Source organism: Mchenga conophoros, unplaced genomic scaffold (genome assembly GCF_057382185.1).
Source record: "Mchenga conophoros isolate Kocher_MC1m ecotype Shallow Benthic unplaced genomic scaffold, M_conophoros_male_GT1.1 unmapped_scaffold_4, whole genome shotgun sequence".
Taxonomy (NCBI): Eukaryota; Metazoa; Chordata; class Actinopteri; order Cichliformes; family Cichlidae; genus Mchenga; species Mchenga conophoros.
Genome location: NW_028182331.1, coordinates 269,537 through 286,753, shown reverse-complemented (window position 1 = coordinate 286,753; position 17,217 = coordinate 269,537). Strand labels below are relative to the sequence as shown.

The 17,217-nt window shown below is 41.9% G+C and overlaps 1 protein-coding gene across 2 annotated transcripts in view; it reads left to right on the top strand.

The window, feature by feature from the left end:
* The window catches only part of LOC146546211 (interferon-induced very large GTPase 1-like), a 44,839-nt gene that overhangs the window by 12,907 nt on the left and 14,715 nt on the right, over window positions 1-17,217 (top strand). For both annotated transcript variants that reach the window (XM_085266609.1, XM_085266610.1), the window contains 2 exons: window positions 15,584-15,615; window positions 15,711-15,819. In XM_085266609.1, coding sequence (XP_085122735.1) covers window positions 15,584-15,615; window positions 15,711-15,819 — 141 coding nt within the window. The remainder of the gene's footprint in view (window positions 1-15,583; window positions 15,616-15,710; window positions 15,820-17,217) is intronic.

The following is a 17,217-nucleotide window of genomic DNA, read 5'->3' as shown; positions in this document are numbered from 1 at the left end:
AAAACTATGACGCACTAATCTTGGCTAGAAAAATCTCAACTATAATCATCAAACATGCAAACTAGAATCACACTGCGAGTGCGGCAGCAGAGTCCAAAAGAAAAGGTCGCTCTTAATTAACTGGGAAAAAACAGCCTGACTGGGTATTTTCCGGAGCAGGCACACTTAGGAGAAGGATGACAGGGCAACACTCACTGAGTCACTGAAGCAAAGGAGAGTAAAGTCAGAGCGAACCCAAGTAGCAGTCCTGGGAGTGAGGGCTAAAATGGATGAGTCTTACTTTTCTACGTAGAGGCGAGGCTTGGGGGGGAAGTAAGGTCCGGGTGAGGCTAAAACAGTTCACGTCACTCATGATGAGGTGCTCGGCAGAGAGGCAGGCAGGTGAGTACGCCGAGAACAGAAAGCAAACCAGCGACTGAGAGTTGAGCAGGTTTATGACAAGATCCAAATTTCCCTGAAGTAGGGTTAGCTGTTGTTCCGGCTATGAATGTTTGAGAACGCTGGTCTTAAGAGCCTTCCAGCTGATTACCCAGGGTGGCTGTGGCTACAATGTGGCTTGCCATCACCAGTGTGTGAATGTGTGTGTGAATGGGTGGATGACTGGATGTGTAAAACGCTTTGGGGTCCTTAGGGACTAGTAAAGCTCTATACAAATACAGGCCATTTACCATTTTACTTTAATTTATTTTATTTATTTACTCTACATTTTATTCTTATTATTTTGTAAATTGTTATGTTTGCTATTGTTATTGCTTGTGTACAGTGTCCTTGAATGTTTTGAAAGGTGCTTATTTAAATAAAATGTATTATTATTATTATTATTATTATTATTATTATTATTATTATTAGGCTGTTGACAGAGTAATGTTAATGTTCGGCTTAAAAGGTTAAAACAATGGTTGTGTAGTTGTGTCAAATTGTATGCACTTGTGGGAGTTATATGGTACGTTTAAGTCACTCTGTCTTTCGCAGACAGCAAGGTGTAGACTATAGGCTAGTTAACCTTAGCATAGCTTTCCGTCACTCATTAACTTAGCTGAAACTCCCCACATGGATTTGGGCAACCAAATAGAAAAGAGTATTGCTGCTGCTGAGCCACCTCTTGGTCCTCCACCAGCCAAAAAACTTCCTCAAGTCCTGTCTCAAAGCATTTTACAATCAGTGCTGCAGATGAAACCAAAGTGATATGTAATGTGTGCAAAAGTCAAATCAGCAGAGGCGGACATATCAAACATCTTTCAACATCTGCTATGCATAATCACATGAACTTAAAACATCCTCTCCTGGTACTGTCTGCCAACTCCCCACACAAGCACCAATCCCCCCATCAGTACCAATTCATCATTAATTCAATTCAATTCAATTTTATTTATATAGCGCCAAATCACAACAAAAGTCGCCTCAAGGCGCTTCATAGATACAGAGAAAAACCCAACAATCATTACAACCATGTTATTAAGGTATGGTGGTGGAGGGGTTCATAATGTTCACAACGATATTTTTTAAGTTGTTGGGTTAACCGTGGATGAGGCAATGGCTGTTATGTTATCTTCTTTTCAATGACGGCACTTGTTAAATGTTCATTGCTGGATTTATGGAAAAACATCAACTAATTTTGCATATCCATAATTACTATAATGAATATAATTAAAGAATACTTACACTATAACACTATTAGAAGTCTAACACAAAAAACAAAAAAAAAAGGATTTTTAGGTCTATTGAATTTGAATTTCACTCAAATAAAAATAAAAATAAATAAAGAAAAAACAACTATATGTGCTGTTCAAGATTTATCTGGGAACACAATATATGAACCGATACAAATAAACAACATTTTCAGGGATTTCTATAAAACGTTGTATTCACCACAAATAAACCCATCTAAAAAAAGAAATTGATCAGTTTTTGGACAACATAACTCCTCCAAAATTATTAGACACTCAAGCAATGGCACTGGATTCACCACTGACACCAGGTGAACTCCAGGAAGCCCTGATAAGTATGCCCAATAATAAGGCTCCAGGTCCAGACGGCTTTCCTGCAGAATTCTACAAAGAATTCTGGTCGATTCTAGCACCAGTTTTCTACAGAACGTTGTTGGAAATCAAAGAAAAGGGCAGACTTCCATCAAATATGAATTCTGCAAACATTAATCTCCTGCTAAAACCAGGCAAAGACCCTGTATATCCCTCAAGCTATCGTCCAATATCCCTTATAAATGTAGACCTTAAAATAATCTGCAAAGCTCTCTCAAAGAGACTGGAGAAAATAACCCCCCTCTTAATTCATCCTGACCAAACTGGTTTCATAAAAGGTAGGCACTCATCAACAAATACACGCAGATTACTTAATTTGATAGACTACTCATACAGTAAAAACCCAGAAACTACAATATTCTCTTTAGATGCAGAAAAAGCATTTGACAGAGTTAACTGGAAATTTCTTTTTGCAACTTTACACAAATTTGGTTTTGGATCCTCTTTCATCAACTGGTTAAAAATATTATATAATTCCCCAACAGCTTGTGTCAGAACAAATGACCAGACATCCTCCAGCTTCTGTCTCTTGAGGGGCAGCAGGCAGGGATGCCCACTCTCCCCTTCACTGTTTGCAATTTTTTATTGAACCACTAGCAGCAGCAATTAGGCAGAATTCAGTAATTAAGGGCATAAAATGCAAGAACGTGGAACATAAAATCAGCCTTTATGCGGATGATGTGTTACTCTTTCTCCAAAATTCACAAACCAATATCTCTGGGGTGATTGAATTGATAAACTCTTTTGCAAGAATATCAGATTACTCAATTAACTTGTCCAAATCTACAGTCCTACCGATTAATTGCTCCCTCCATAATTCCTCTTCTACACCACTGCAATCGGGAAATATAAAATATTTAGGTATTAATGTTTCTCCCAAGCTTGCAGATCTAACTAAATTAAACCATATCCCACTTTTAAAGAAGGTAGAAGATGATCTGGCTAGGTGGAAATGTCTACCCATATCACTCATGGGAAGGGTTGCCGCTATAAAAATGATGGTCTTACCAAAAATAAATTATTTATTCTCAATGATCCCAACTAAACCGCCACAAGATTGGTTCAGATCTCTAGATTCATGTATGTCCAAATTCCTTTGGAAAAATAAACCCCCACGTATAAACTTAAAAACACTACAAAAGACCAAGGATAGAGGAGGATTAGAACTACCTAACTTTCAGCACTACTTCTTAGCCAACAGGCTTCAGTTTATCTCAGGATGGCTAAAACATACCCTCTTAGATGAACCTTGGCTAGATGTAGAACAAGCACTTTGCAATAATCTAGACATCTCAGACCTACCATTTATCAGCTCAAACATCCAACGACAAGAATGCTTTAAAAGCATCAACATCAGCTTTTCTCTGACAGCATGGTGGGAGTTTCTAAAATTGACGGCATCTTCATTAATCCCATGCAAACGTACACCTATCTGGAACAACCCTTACATATTACAAAACAATAATATGATAAACTTTTCAGATTGGAGTGGTAAAGGAATCAAATATTTAGAGCATATACTAGAAGGAAAAGAATTTATTTCATTTGACGGACTAGTTACACAATATGGGATCAACAAGAAAAGATTTTTAGAATATCAACAAATTAAATCCATAGTAAAAAAGAAATTTAAACCGGGTCAAGTTGAACTACAAACACCACCAAGTGTGGTTCAATTTCTTACTCTTAAAACCCCAAATTACTGTCCAAAATATACAGAATGCTTTCTAAAACAGATGAATCAATATCACTTCCTATTGCAAAATGGGAAGCGGATTTATCAGTTAACTTAGACCAAAACTTCTGGTCTCAGATTTGCTTAAAAACCTTTCATCTAATTAGAAATCCCAGTCTTCAATTAATTCAATACAAAATATTACATAGAGTGCACTATACAGGTCATCGGATGTTCAAGATGGGCTTTACATCTACCAACAACTGCTCACACTGCCAAACCAATTCACCGGACAATTATATCCACGCTCTTTGGTTCTGTCCACCAGTTCAGAAGTTTTGGCGCGAGATATGTGAAGACTTATCAAAGTGTCTGAAATGTAACATTCCAACTTCCCCCTTAGTGTGTTTGTTGGGCAGCTTAGATAATGTCACTTCAGAAAAGAATATAGTCCATATGGTTTTCACTGCCCTATGCATATCCAAGAAAACAGTCCTCATGAACTGGAAAAATAAAAATAATCTTAATTCTAACCAATATAGAAATTATCTATTAGATTACATTAGTCTTGATACAGCCTCTGCCACCACACCAGATCAATTGCTCTGGGCTCCTTTGATCAGCTCCATCACCTAGTGGGGGTGGGGGGTCATAGTTTGGTCCCGCCTTCACTGTTGTGATTGGTGTGGGGGTAGGGACAGGCCTAGGGCGTCGGGGGGTTCCCCGGAGGCATCTTCCTTGGGGGGCTCAATCCGGGGTAGCGGTCATGTCCGGTTAGGGGCTCTGTTGGCTCTCGGGTGACTGTTTCCTCGTGGCTGTGTGCAGCGGGGCTAGGGGAGGGTCTGTGCTGACGGACGTGAGTTACTGACCTGGTAGCCTGGCTGCCCCTGGGTGGATCCGGGATGGGCGTGAGGTTCTGGGGGCGCTCCGTCTCTGGGCTGGGGCCCTGGCCGGGCGTCAGGGCCTTGGGTCCTGGTTGGTGTGTTGCCGGGGTTGTGGGTGGGTGGGTGCATGGGGGCCCAGCCCTGGCACAGGGTGCCGCCGGTGCGTCGAGCCACCTGGGGGGCTCTTCAACTGTTGGGGGAGATTGTCACATCTTGCAGGAGCTTTCCGCTCTTCAGGAACTCTCTCTGCAGGAGGGGGAGATACAGGAGAGGTGGAGGAAGATCTCAGCCTGGGCGTCTATTGTCTTATGTAGTCTGGAAGATGAGTGGATGGTGGGGTGGGTGCAGTTTTCTCTGTGGTGGGGTTGGGTGGACTGTCCCGGGCTCTGTGGGGCCGGGAGGCGCTGCTGCACTGGGCCCCGGTCTGGATGGGCCTGGGCCCCCTTTCCCTGGCGGGTCGCGGAGTATGGGGGTGCCTACTGGGGTCAGCTGGGGAGCTGGCCCCAGGGAGGGGTCACTGCCCCTCCCTTCCTTCCCTCCCCATCTCCAGCTGCCTCCCTCTTCCCGCTCCACCACAACCACCCACACATGCAGGGCCTTGGAGTAGGGGTATGTCACCAGGTTGCAGAGGAGGCTACCCCCCCCCCCCCTCTGTCCCCTTCTGGCTGCCTCCGCCTCAATTTTATCCGACAACTTAGACATTCGCATTACTCACACTCTCATTACACATAGATATAGGATCTTGGGGGTGGGCACGATACACGGAATCCAAATTACCATCAGGGTGTACACCTCACCCTTGGCGTTGTTGCCCACCTCTCAATTTTAAATACACTTAGACATTGAGGGCTAGCAGGAGGTACTATGCGCTTACCTGCTGCTCTCTGGCAGGTAGCTCCATGCCCTCCTGGGTTTTAAATGCACCTTAGAACACACATGCATCAACACTACAATGAGCGGGTGGAGGGAGGTTGGAGTCTTCTCTCACCCCCGTTCTCTGAGGCCCGCTGGAGCAGGTGGGCTAGGAGGAGGAGTTGGCCGTCCGACTGCGGTCTGGAGTGTGGGGCCTCCCTGCTTCTGCGGAGTCGGGGCGGTCTGCCTCTCCCCACTGCAGGGAAAAGGGTAACACCACCTGGGTCTGGGTGCAGTTCCCCCCTCCAGGGGCAAGGGTACCTAGACCCGGTTCGTAGAGTACACTTGGGGAGTGTGATTGTGTGTACAGCGTCTCTTTATGTCTGTCTCCACGTTGGTTGAGTGTGGAGCAAGTGCATATGAGAGCATGAGGGTGGGAATGGATGTTTGTATCTGTGTGTGCCTGTATGTCTGTGTCTATATGTCAGGTTGGGTATCAGACGCCACCTCTCTGGGGACATCTCAGGCCCTCCAAGGTTTGGAGGCCTATCTCCCCCCACCACCACTTCCCCTGCCAGTGGCGGACTCCCTCAGACATCGGTGCGTTGGTGGTTCTTTGTATCTGAGGATGGGCGTCCAGGTACACACCGGCTCACTCCTTGGCGGCCGCTTGTCGGGGCCTGGAGCCTGGGGCTCGCTCGGGCCACTTCGGAGGTGGGGTGCCCCCGGCCTCTCGGCCTGGGGCTCGGTCACTCAGGCACAGCTGGCTGCCGGCGGAGCTCACGGGCGCTTCACTGCAACTCCCCCTGGCTTCTGCTCCGCGGCTGCTGAGTGAGCCCTCATCCGGGACTCTCCTCAGCTCTTTCTGAGACAGTGGCGCGGCTGCCCCTCTGTTGGTCTTCCTTGGTCTCTTGTGTTCTGAGGGCCTCTGGATGTCTGGAGTTTTGATCTCCTCCATACCTGCTTCATGCCCTGGAGGACGGGGCTGTGGCCCCCCCACACCCTCTAGCAGATCATTACATGAAGGAACCTTTTAAAAAAAACAAGCGCGTCCATGCTCACAGGTGTACACACGGGTGCTCACACACACAAACTACACACTTTTTGGCTCCTACCTCAAAGCACACTGTGTTCTGTGGATCTTATGTGCTGCACAATAATGTTTAATATTTGGTATTTACTGTTATATTCCCATATGTCATTGTGATGTTGTTTATTCTATTACTCTTGTTCTCTTCTGCTTGTTTTCCTTTTTCTTTCTCAACAGGTGATCCAGGTGATCGATATATGCATTTTCTTTTTTTTTCTGTTTTTTTTCTTTCTTTTCTTTTTTTTCTGCCCATTCTGTTGGTTTTTGTTTTTTGCCCTTCTCCCCCGTCCCTCTTCTCAGCTGTTTCTCTTTTCCTCTTTCTTTCTCCCCTTCTTTCCCCCAGTCAAGTCTGTCCCGTATTCAGCAAGTGAAAATAAAATAAACAATAAAAGGTGAATCAAATAGACCATAATGGCAAGGCTGGAATGGTCAATTTGGTAAAGTAAATCCGTTGGGCATCTTTCTTTGCCTTTAGACAATAATTCTGATGGCAAAAGAGCCAAACGGGACAGGCAAAAAAAAAAAAAAAAAAAAAAAAAAAAAGAATTTCACTCAAATACAAATGCAAATACTTTTCCCCCTCAACCCTCAAAAAATACAAATACAGATACAAATAAAGGCTGCTTTGCACATCTCTAAGATACACACACACACACACACACACATATATATCAAATCAAACCAAACTTTATTTATAAAGCAGTTTTCATACAAAAAATGTAGCGCAAAGTGCTTTACATGGTTAAAAGCAGCCCACCCCACCTCGCCCTCCAACTCACTCCCCACACTTTCATTAACATAAGCGATGTGAATACACACATACCACCCCCCCCCCCCAAACACACACACACACACGCACACTTAAAAAGTAAAATCGGGCTGGGTACGCATGAGCCAAGTGAGGAAACACTATCACAAGGAGCCGTCTGCACCGGAAGCCGGTCACAGACCGCAGCCTCCAGGCTAGGCACACAGCAGGAGGGAGGCAAAGAAGCCCCCCAGCAAGGCTGAGAGGACCCCCAGAGCCCCAGCAGCCACAGTCGATCACAGGCCCGGTGCAGAGAGCGCCCTCCGAGGAAACACTGGAGATATGACACAATAGGATATATAAAGGGTAAAAAGATAAAATAAATAAGAACGGGATACAATATAAATATAAATATAAATAGAGTAAGAAGATTAAAAAATGAATAAGAATAAAATCAATAAATATTAGGTAAAACCTAAATTAATAATAGAATAACAGGATAGAAAAAATAAGCATAAAATAAATAAACGTTAAGTAAAAGCTAAATTAAAAAGGTGGTCTTGAGCCTGTTCTTAAAAACATGTATGTTCTCTGCGGCCCTGAGCTCCTCCGGCAGGCTGTTCCACAGACGAGGACCATACCACTGAAAAGCTGCCTCTCCGTGAGTATGTGTCCTGACTTTAGGGACAATCAAAAGTAGAGATGGCACGATACCACTTTTTTATGTCCGATACCGATACCGATATCATAAATTTGGATATCTGCCGATACCGATATGAATCCGATATAGTGTTTTTTAATCAACAAAACTGTTTTTTTAAATATCTTGCTGCATTTTGTATAAGTTCATACTCAAGTTTAAAACAACAACTACACTAAAGCTATTCTGTTATACCTGTATGCAAAAAAAAAATGTTTCATAGTTCAGCAATACTGATCAATCTAATAAACTTAAACCTACACCATCCTCCCTATTCTGGTATTTTAAAGAGTACTTAGCGTAAATATTAAGCAACCTAACTAATAGGGTTCCAACTCCCAGCAACAAAAATAAATAAATAAAAATAGGGAACCACCCCTCACGCTCCACCTCATGATGCTTAATCGACGTAATCAACCTTAATTTGATGCAGTGTGAAAAAAAATGCACAGAAATCAATAATTTTTCAAGAAATATTAAATAGATTCAACATCTTTCTTCAACAAAATTGCAGACTGCACAGATGGTACCTTCCCAAAGGAAAAAGTACTATAGCTTACTAGGGTATATATATTAGACTTAATAGTTACTATATACAGTAATTGACTTCTATTCATTTTACATCAAATTAAAACTTTGGGTGTCAGATAATTATTTATTAAAAGCTAGACATTTTAAATGAGAATAAGAAAGAAAAGTATGTCTTTGTGCCCCCTTTTCCCTGTTCATGCCCTATCGGCCCCCCTGGCCAAACTTTGCTAGATCCGCCCCTGCACAGTTACCAGCCGTCAGCTACGTAGAAAAAGATCCTGGTGTAGAAAGTAATATTAAATAAATTCTAACAACAGCTTATCAAGCTTAAACGTGCTGCTGTTGTTCAGCCGCTGGTTTCCTCTTTCTGGTGCAAAGTGGGCCAAAAACAAACAAGAAAGACAGACTCACGACAGAAAAGCCGATCAGCTGATCATTAAGCAGTTTCATGATTGAAGTAGCAGCAAGAAGAGGCAGTCGCTTGTTAAGCTTAACGCAGGAATGCTTTACATTCAGAGATGGACTTACACACTTGCTTTACTTCTCTCGGGGATAACTTTGTCGGAGATGAAATGCCGGGTTGCTAGCGAAGCTCCAAATGCTATCCAGACCACCGACAGGTCCCGCATGCCACACCCGCTCTATAACGTGATGCATACTGCTCAGACGTGCTAACGTTCTGAGGTGAGTTACGGCGTGTTGCAAGTTTTGTGAGGTGCTTTCGTGATATTTAATGGATCGGATTACATTTTTTATTTTTCTCCGATATCCGATCCAGTAATTTAGGTCAGTATCGGACCGATACCGATACGTAATATCGGATCGGTCCATCTCTAATCAAAAGGCCAGTACCAGAGGACCTCAGGGTCCACGAGGGCTCATATGGTAAAAGCAAATGTGAGAGATAAGAAGGCCCGAGACCATTAAGACATTTAAAAACCAATAAAAGAACTTTAAAATCGATCCTGAAACACATGGGGAGCCAATGCAGCGACTCTAAAACCGGTGTAATGTGGGCCCGCCCTCTGGTCTTCGTCAGCGCAAGAGCTGCAGAGTTTTGTAAAAGTTGTAAAGGTGAAATATTCTTTTTGGGGAGACCAGAGAGCAGGGCATTACAGTAATCAATGCGACTGGTAATCAAAGCATGCATCAGCATCTCCATGTTGGCCTGAGAGAGAATAGGGCGGACTCTGGCTATATTTTTTAGATGATAAAATCCAATTTTGGTTACATGTTTAATATGTGGGATAAAACCAAGCTCAGAGTCAAAAATAACACCCAGGTTTTAGTGAAAATGCCTCTAATTTAGACAAGAGTTTCTCTCTCTGAGCCTCAGGACCAACGATTAAAACTTCAGTTTTGTCCTGGTTAAGCTGTAAAAAGTTTTCTGCCATCCAAGATCTTATATCTAAAATACAGTTAAAAAGGGCATCCATTGGTCTGGTGTCATCAGGAGACACGGATATGTACAGCTGAGTGTCATCAGCGTAACTGCGAAAGTTCACTCCTAATGACATGCCTCCTAATGACACTGCCAAGAGGGAGCATATACAAATTAAAAAGTACAGGGCCTAGAACCGACCCTCGAGGCACACCACATGTCATTTTATGGATCTTAGAGGAGCATGTATCCATACTCACCATAAAAGTTCTGTCTGAGAGACAGGAAGTGTATATATATATATTTATACACACACATATATATCGTCTGTGGACTCAAACATGGGACTCAGAGATATTCGTTTCAGTGAGTTGATTTGGAAGAACCTGAGAGAAGTTAAATTAAACAGTGAAGGTCTTGGCTTTCAGGTCCTAGCCAGGAATCTCCTCCACATATACTCTCTCTGACAATTGGGTCTCAGAGAGAAAAACGATAGTGAGACAATTAGCTAAAGACACAAAGGTGAGCTCATTAACCTCATGTGTGCAGAAACAAAGGATGGAAGAAAGAAGGAATCCTGCCCCTCCAAGACAAAGGGCATGGTTAGATCCACACACACGATCATGCCCTTCTGCAGATATAGAGCGAGAGAGTGACAGAAAGAGGGAGGAATAGGTGGTGAGACAATGTGGCAGAGATGCACAGGAGGGCTGAATGTCACTGGGTAATTTCCAGTCCCACTCCAGTAAGAATGTGCAGAACAAAGGTCAGTGAAGGATCTAGTATGAATAAGGCTCTAGAGATAATAGAACTTAAATTCAAGGAAAATGCTGTTTATGACGGTTGGAACAAAGTAAAAATGTGGTATCCAAAGTATGGAGCCCAAATTTTGTGATAAAATTTACCAGATATAAAATTATGAAGGAATGAAAATGTCATATATGGTTTTCAGTAACTTTTTGCCTCAGCAAATATTAGCTAAAAATATAATATAGACTTAATATTAACAAAGAAACTGGGGACTGAGCTATATAAATGTTTAACCTACAGATTAGCGTCATGGAGAATGGAGCAGATGGACTCAGATGTGAGACTCATTGACTAGAATTTCATATTATTTACAAGCAGGACATGTGCAACAATATCTTAAGGCAAACACTCAAAACAATCCAAACAGGGTCTGTCCACAAACATTTAGCTCTCAACAGAATCCCTCCCAAAACAATAGAGTTTCCTGCGCAAAAGGGGATGAAAGATAAGTATCAGTCACTGGCAAAAAAACAAGTCCAAGTGCTCAGATATGATTCATCTGTGCTAATGCTCTTAGTTCAGTCAGTTCAACAATGAGCTGTAATGAGTGGGTTTTTACTTTGGAGTTGTGGAAAACAACATGGATCTTTATGTTCTGGCAGAAAGATACGGGATTGTCATGAGCCTGGGTCTTGTGGCCCAGTGTTTTAAGTTCATGAGTTTTGACAGTCATTTGCATTCTTCCTTATTCTGTTTTGAAACAATGGTTTCTATGATCATTTTATGACTTTTTGTGTGTTTGATAATTTAGGTACGGTAAAACTTAGGCATAAATCATTATTTTCATGTTTAATCTTAAATGATTGAAATAAACTGAATCCCGTTTAGAAGATAAAATTCCTGTGTTCATGAGAAGCAGAGTACAGTTATTGCATATTTATCAGGACTTGTTCATGTCTCGAGGATTTCTATTATTCTGTCATGTTTCTCATATACCTGGGTTTTTGTCATGTCCATGTCTGCTTGGTGCATGTTGTCAAGTTTACATCTGGTCTGCATCTTGACATTATGTTTAAGTTGATGTTTTCTGTGTGTCATCATGTTCATGCTGGTTGGCTGTTTTCCTCACGTGTCTCCACTTCCCCTGATTACCTCATATGTGTGTCTTCCCGTGTTTATTGTCGCATCGTCTGTTAACATTCCTGTCACTCTAACTTCACGTCATGATTCATAATTGTCAGGATTCATAGTTGTCAAGATTCTGTTACTGGTCATGGTCATAGTTATTTGTTATGTTTTCATCGTCTTTCATGTACCAGTCCAGAGTCCCGTTTCTAACCTTTCACATGGTGTTCACAACTCAAAGACATATTTCCTAATCACAGTCTGAGTTCTTCATAGTCTTTAGTTGCTTCCCAGTTTAGGTTCTTAGTTGGGTCATTGCCATAGTTTATGTTTGGGTATTTTTTGCTTTACTGTTTACCGGCACTAATAAATGCTCGCTTTGAGCTCAGTTAAAGTTTTGCCTCTTTTGTTTGCATCTGCACCTGGGTCCATCTCTTACTACATACGGTCTGCCTTCGCAGACTGCAACACAGGATTAATTTAGGCTTTAATTTCAAATGGGCTACTAAAGCTGGGAGACAGGTTCTTCAATTCAGTGCATAATGGAACATTTTTGGTTGAAAGCCATACTTTCTGACCTGGTACATAGACTGGTCCAGAAGTTCGATGGTGATCAGCAATTATTTGTTCCTCCATTTGGAGGGTTGCTTGAGTGGCATGCCAGAGCCTCCTGAACTTTATTTGGTATGGTAAAGACCCTAAAATAATATAAAGAGCACAGAGAGAACTCTAACAATCGTATGAACCCCCTATGAGCAAATGCTTTGGCAACAGTGGGAAGGATCAACTCCTTTTAACAGGATGAAACCTCAAACAAAACCAGGCTCAGGGAGGGGCGGCCATCTGTGGCAGCAAATTTGAATGAGGGAAGGAAAACAGGAAGAAAGACATACTGTGGAAGAGAGGTCAAGATTAATAATAATTACTGATTAAATGCAGAGAGAAGCATAAACACATAGTGAGTGAGAAAGGAGACTCAATGCATTATGGAAGTACCCCAACAGCCTAAACCTAACTATATGCTTGAAAAGGAGAGTGTGGCTTTTCCACGGTGTCCACATAGCATTCTGTTACCTGTTTAGCCACTTTTTATTATTCATACACAATGAATTTCAGTTCGGTACGAACATCTGATGTGGTCAGCTTTTCAGCTGGCAACATTTTTTACACTCCGGTCAGTGGTGTCACTAAAAAGGGAAGAGACTTTATTAGCCTGATTACTTCCACCTGGATGTCAGCCTCTCTGTCACTGCCCCTTGAGCCTGCTTCAGCACCCTGCAGCAGAGCCAAAAACCAGACCCCTGCCACAGAAATTTTGAAGCCCAATCTTAAAAGTAGAGATAGTGTCTGTCTCCTGAATCCAAACTGCAAGCTGATTCAGAACCACACTACAGTTACAGCCAGGATGGCAAGGTGTGTGTGCATTAAATTACCTTAGCCCAGATACTTGAAGGCACAGAGTGTCACGGTCCTGGGTCAGTGACCCAGTGTTTTGAGTTTCTTGTGTCTCTGAGTTTTTGTCTTTTATCTTAGTTCTCTTTGTTGCCCCAGTTTATTGTATAGTCTAGTGTCTTAGTTTGGCCTTCTTGTATTCTGTTTAGTTTTCTGAGTATTTGGTAGCTGCCCTCTGTTTCACGTTGCTGTTCTCTGTGTTTCTTAGTTGCTCTGTCTCCCATAGTCAAGTTTGCGTCTATGTTTTATACTTCCTGTTTTACTTTGAAGGTCTGTGTCTTATGTGAAGGTGTTCTGCTTTGCTTCCTTGTCTCGTCAGTTCTGATTTCGCCCAGCTGTGCCCTCCTTCTGTGCCTCATTCCCCTCGTTACTTCCCAGTGTATTTAAATCCTGTGTTTCTCTGAGTCAGTGTCGTGTCATCCCTCTTGCTGTGTGGATGGCCCTGTGTCTCTCTGTGAGTTTTAGTTCGTGGTTTTCCAATTTAGTTTAGTTTGCGTTTGTATGCTTTTTCCTGCCAGCCAATAAAGCTGTGATTTTGAGTTAATCCCTTGAGTCTGAGCGTCTGCATTCTGGGTCCTACTCCTGCCTGCCACACAGCGCTTCTTGACACAGAGATTTGGTGGACCATTGTCAGGGTCAGGTGCCTCCTGATTGTGATTTAGGGATTTGTGATTTAAGGATTCAATCTCCCAAGTAATTGAACCAATAATGAATCTCCAAAAGTTGATTCTGTTCATCTAAAAACTGTACATTATGCAAATGTACTGTTCATAAGATTGGGGAAACCTGCAGTCAGCTGAGACCGAAGAAGTCACTTGGATGAGTGACCAAAGGTTTCTCCCACAAAACGCTACGTCCAGATGAACAGAATCAACTTTTGGAGATTTACTTTCCTGGATGATTGAGAATGCATCAAGATGAATGAGAAGGCCACAATTGTGGAAACCTTAATGATTGTGAAAACACTGCATAAAATGTGAGGAACTAAAGCTGGAAGCTGATTTGAGACAATGTTGCCAAGTAAGACTCCTGCTGGAGATGTTATTATGACTCCAGTCGATTGTTGGATTAGGTTTGCTTAATCATGCACGGCCTAAACCACATTTTCTCAGGTAATTGTGAGGAAGACCGGGAGAGTGCCATAGGTTATATTGTGTTGTCAGATTACATCCAGATGTGCTGTTTTTTGGTTGATTTGAGTGAATGAATAATGAAATTGCCTCTTCAACCGCAATGCAGGCACTTACCCACAGAATTCCTTCTTTGCCGTTTTGTGGGGGGTGAGACAAGCTTGGTCCAGTTCCATAGGCTGGACACCTCTATTGTCTAAATCACTACCTTGCTTAGCTTGTTCCCCTGGGAAAACTGTGCCTGAACCGCCTTCCACCATGATCCCTGTGAGTTGTGGTACCTTGGCTGGTGATACTGCAGCATGTGACCAGCGACCCTAATACTCCCTGAGCCTGGTTCTTCCGGATGTTTCTTCTTGTTTAAACAGAGTTTTTCCTCCCCACTGTCGCCAAAATGCTTGCTTGTAAGGGGTCATATGATTGTTGGGTTTTTCCCTGTATGTATTATTGTAGGGTCTACCTTACAATATAAAGACCCTTGAGGCGACTGTTGTGATTTTGGTGCTATATAAATTAATTTAATTAAAAAATAAACCTTGAAATTAGTAAATTTAAAGAGAAGGAGAGATCTTTGCAGCTAACTCACTTTTCATGTTATCTGATTAATCATGCAAAAATGCACCCCCACAAAGCTTTTTCTCACATTATGCTTCCTCTGCAATAATCCAAAAATCAATGGAGTAATTAGCAACTCTTGTCTTACCCTGACAAAGAGAAAAGCTCACAGCTTCGGGTTTAGTCAAATCACAAAGAACTGATTAACAAAAATTTATATGAACTTTTTAATTCTGTCTCTCACACAGTAAGGACACACATTGAAGGTCTGTGGACAGAACTAAAAAACAGAAAACAGGAAAAGGAACAAATCTCATTAAGAATCATCAATTATTTAAAATCAACATTTTAGGAGCTGTCCAAATATAAAAATAAATTATAACCCCCACCCATTGTCTCACTCATCCACTCATTCGCAATTATTGTAGACTAAGAAAATTTCACATGATAGCTATGCTTTAGAAATTCAGACATGTCAGCATGACCCTCACCTTTTCTGGTAAGGCTAAAAACTAAAAACAACAACAGCAAAAAAACAAACTCCAAAACAGAACATTAAAATTGCTCGCTAGAAATACTGTTTTTTTTTTTGTCTTATTTAATCTTTTGTTTGTATTCTCAAGTAATTATTTCTGATCCACTCTGCTTTTTCTTACATGATGCTGCATTAGATAAGATGGGGAACCTATGTTCAAAGGAAGAGGTGAGATTCTGGGTTCAAAAATAAAAGAAAATGAATGTCTATATTTTACCATTGTGAACTAAACTGAACTATAACTAAACTCTTGTCTGTCACAGAGTGTTCGATTACATGAATCTGATGTTGCTGAACACTCACAGAAAAATGACGACAGTACAGGAGAAGTGGGTGAACCTAAACCTGTACTAACTGAAAATCAAAAGAAAGGTACGTTTATGTTTTATTAAAAAGGCATGTAGTTTATACTTATATATCTTAGGGGTGGAGCTGAACCCGAATACGGTATTCGAAAAGGCACAAACAACGTGTTTTTTTACGAATGCTTATTAATACAAAATATTTGTATTCGGGAACAACTTTATATCAAAAAGCTGAGTTTCCTTATGAGACCGCAGTACATCAGCGGGTGAGTGAGTGGGTGACGTGTGAAAGAGGTGACTGACACGGGCTGCTTCACACAGTAACAGAGAAGGCTCGGCTGAGTGGGAAAAAAAGGCTGAACAGCATCACTATTTTTGTTGAATCTTTTTTGTTTGTTTGTTTGTTTGTTTGTTTGTTTTGTTTTGTTTTGTACCGGAGGCAACCCAGTTATGGTATAACATTAGCGGAGATTATTCCATTACGCTGCATTAATGACGTCTGCATTTGGGTGCTCTCATGTTTGCTCTGTTCATGTAGCTCTGTTAGCTCGATAATTTAGACAATAGACTTCAGTTTGAGTGAACGCTGGTATGACTTGCTGCTGCCACTCACCGGTATCCTCTGATTACTTTTATTTACTTCTTTTATTCTTCACCAATTTTTTAATCCTTGGCGACGTGGCGGAATTTCAAATCACTGGAGTATCTGGATTTAGCTCTCATTGACAGTCTGTTTTGACTACGATCTCCCATGGACTCGTTCACCTGGCTGTTTGGCTTATCAATATTTCAGGATCTGCGTAATTTCGTGTGGGTTTGGAGTTTACTGTCATTGGTGTACCGTTCTGGCGCTAGACTTTATCACTATACAGCTACCGAGCTTCTCCGACTCTCACCTGGCAAAGTGAAAACCTCACAGCTTCGGAGTTAGAGCCCTTGTCAAAAATACTCCTGAATTTGGAATCTAAATCCATATGAAATAGGTGTGAGTGAGACTTTAGGATCACCTACACTCATTGGAGCATGCATTCTTGTAATAGTCTTATCTTAGGGCTTTCAGATAAATAGGTGTCTCTGCTGTTTAAATACAAAACAAAACCTGAATGACTAAACCATCACTTTCCTCCAAATCAGTGGAAAATCATTCAGGTGTGGGGAGTGGCCTTTCTGGAGCCTCCAAGGGTGGGGAAAGTGGTGGTGGCAGTGGAGTAGTAGAAACAGACTAAGCAGTCGGATTTGATTGGGGTAAAACATGATTACCAAAGTGAGCCTTTGTAGCACAACGTCCTGTTTTCGAGAGGGATGTCACAAAATTTGAGTATGGCTTTCCAACTGAGCTTCCTGTTAAGCAAGTCTGAGTCCATTTCGCTGGCCTGAGGTATACCCAAATTTGTAACTATTTTAATAAAAGTTCAGTTTATTTACAAGCAGGAAACATGCAACAATATCTTGAGAGAGAAACTCT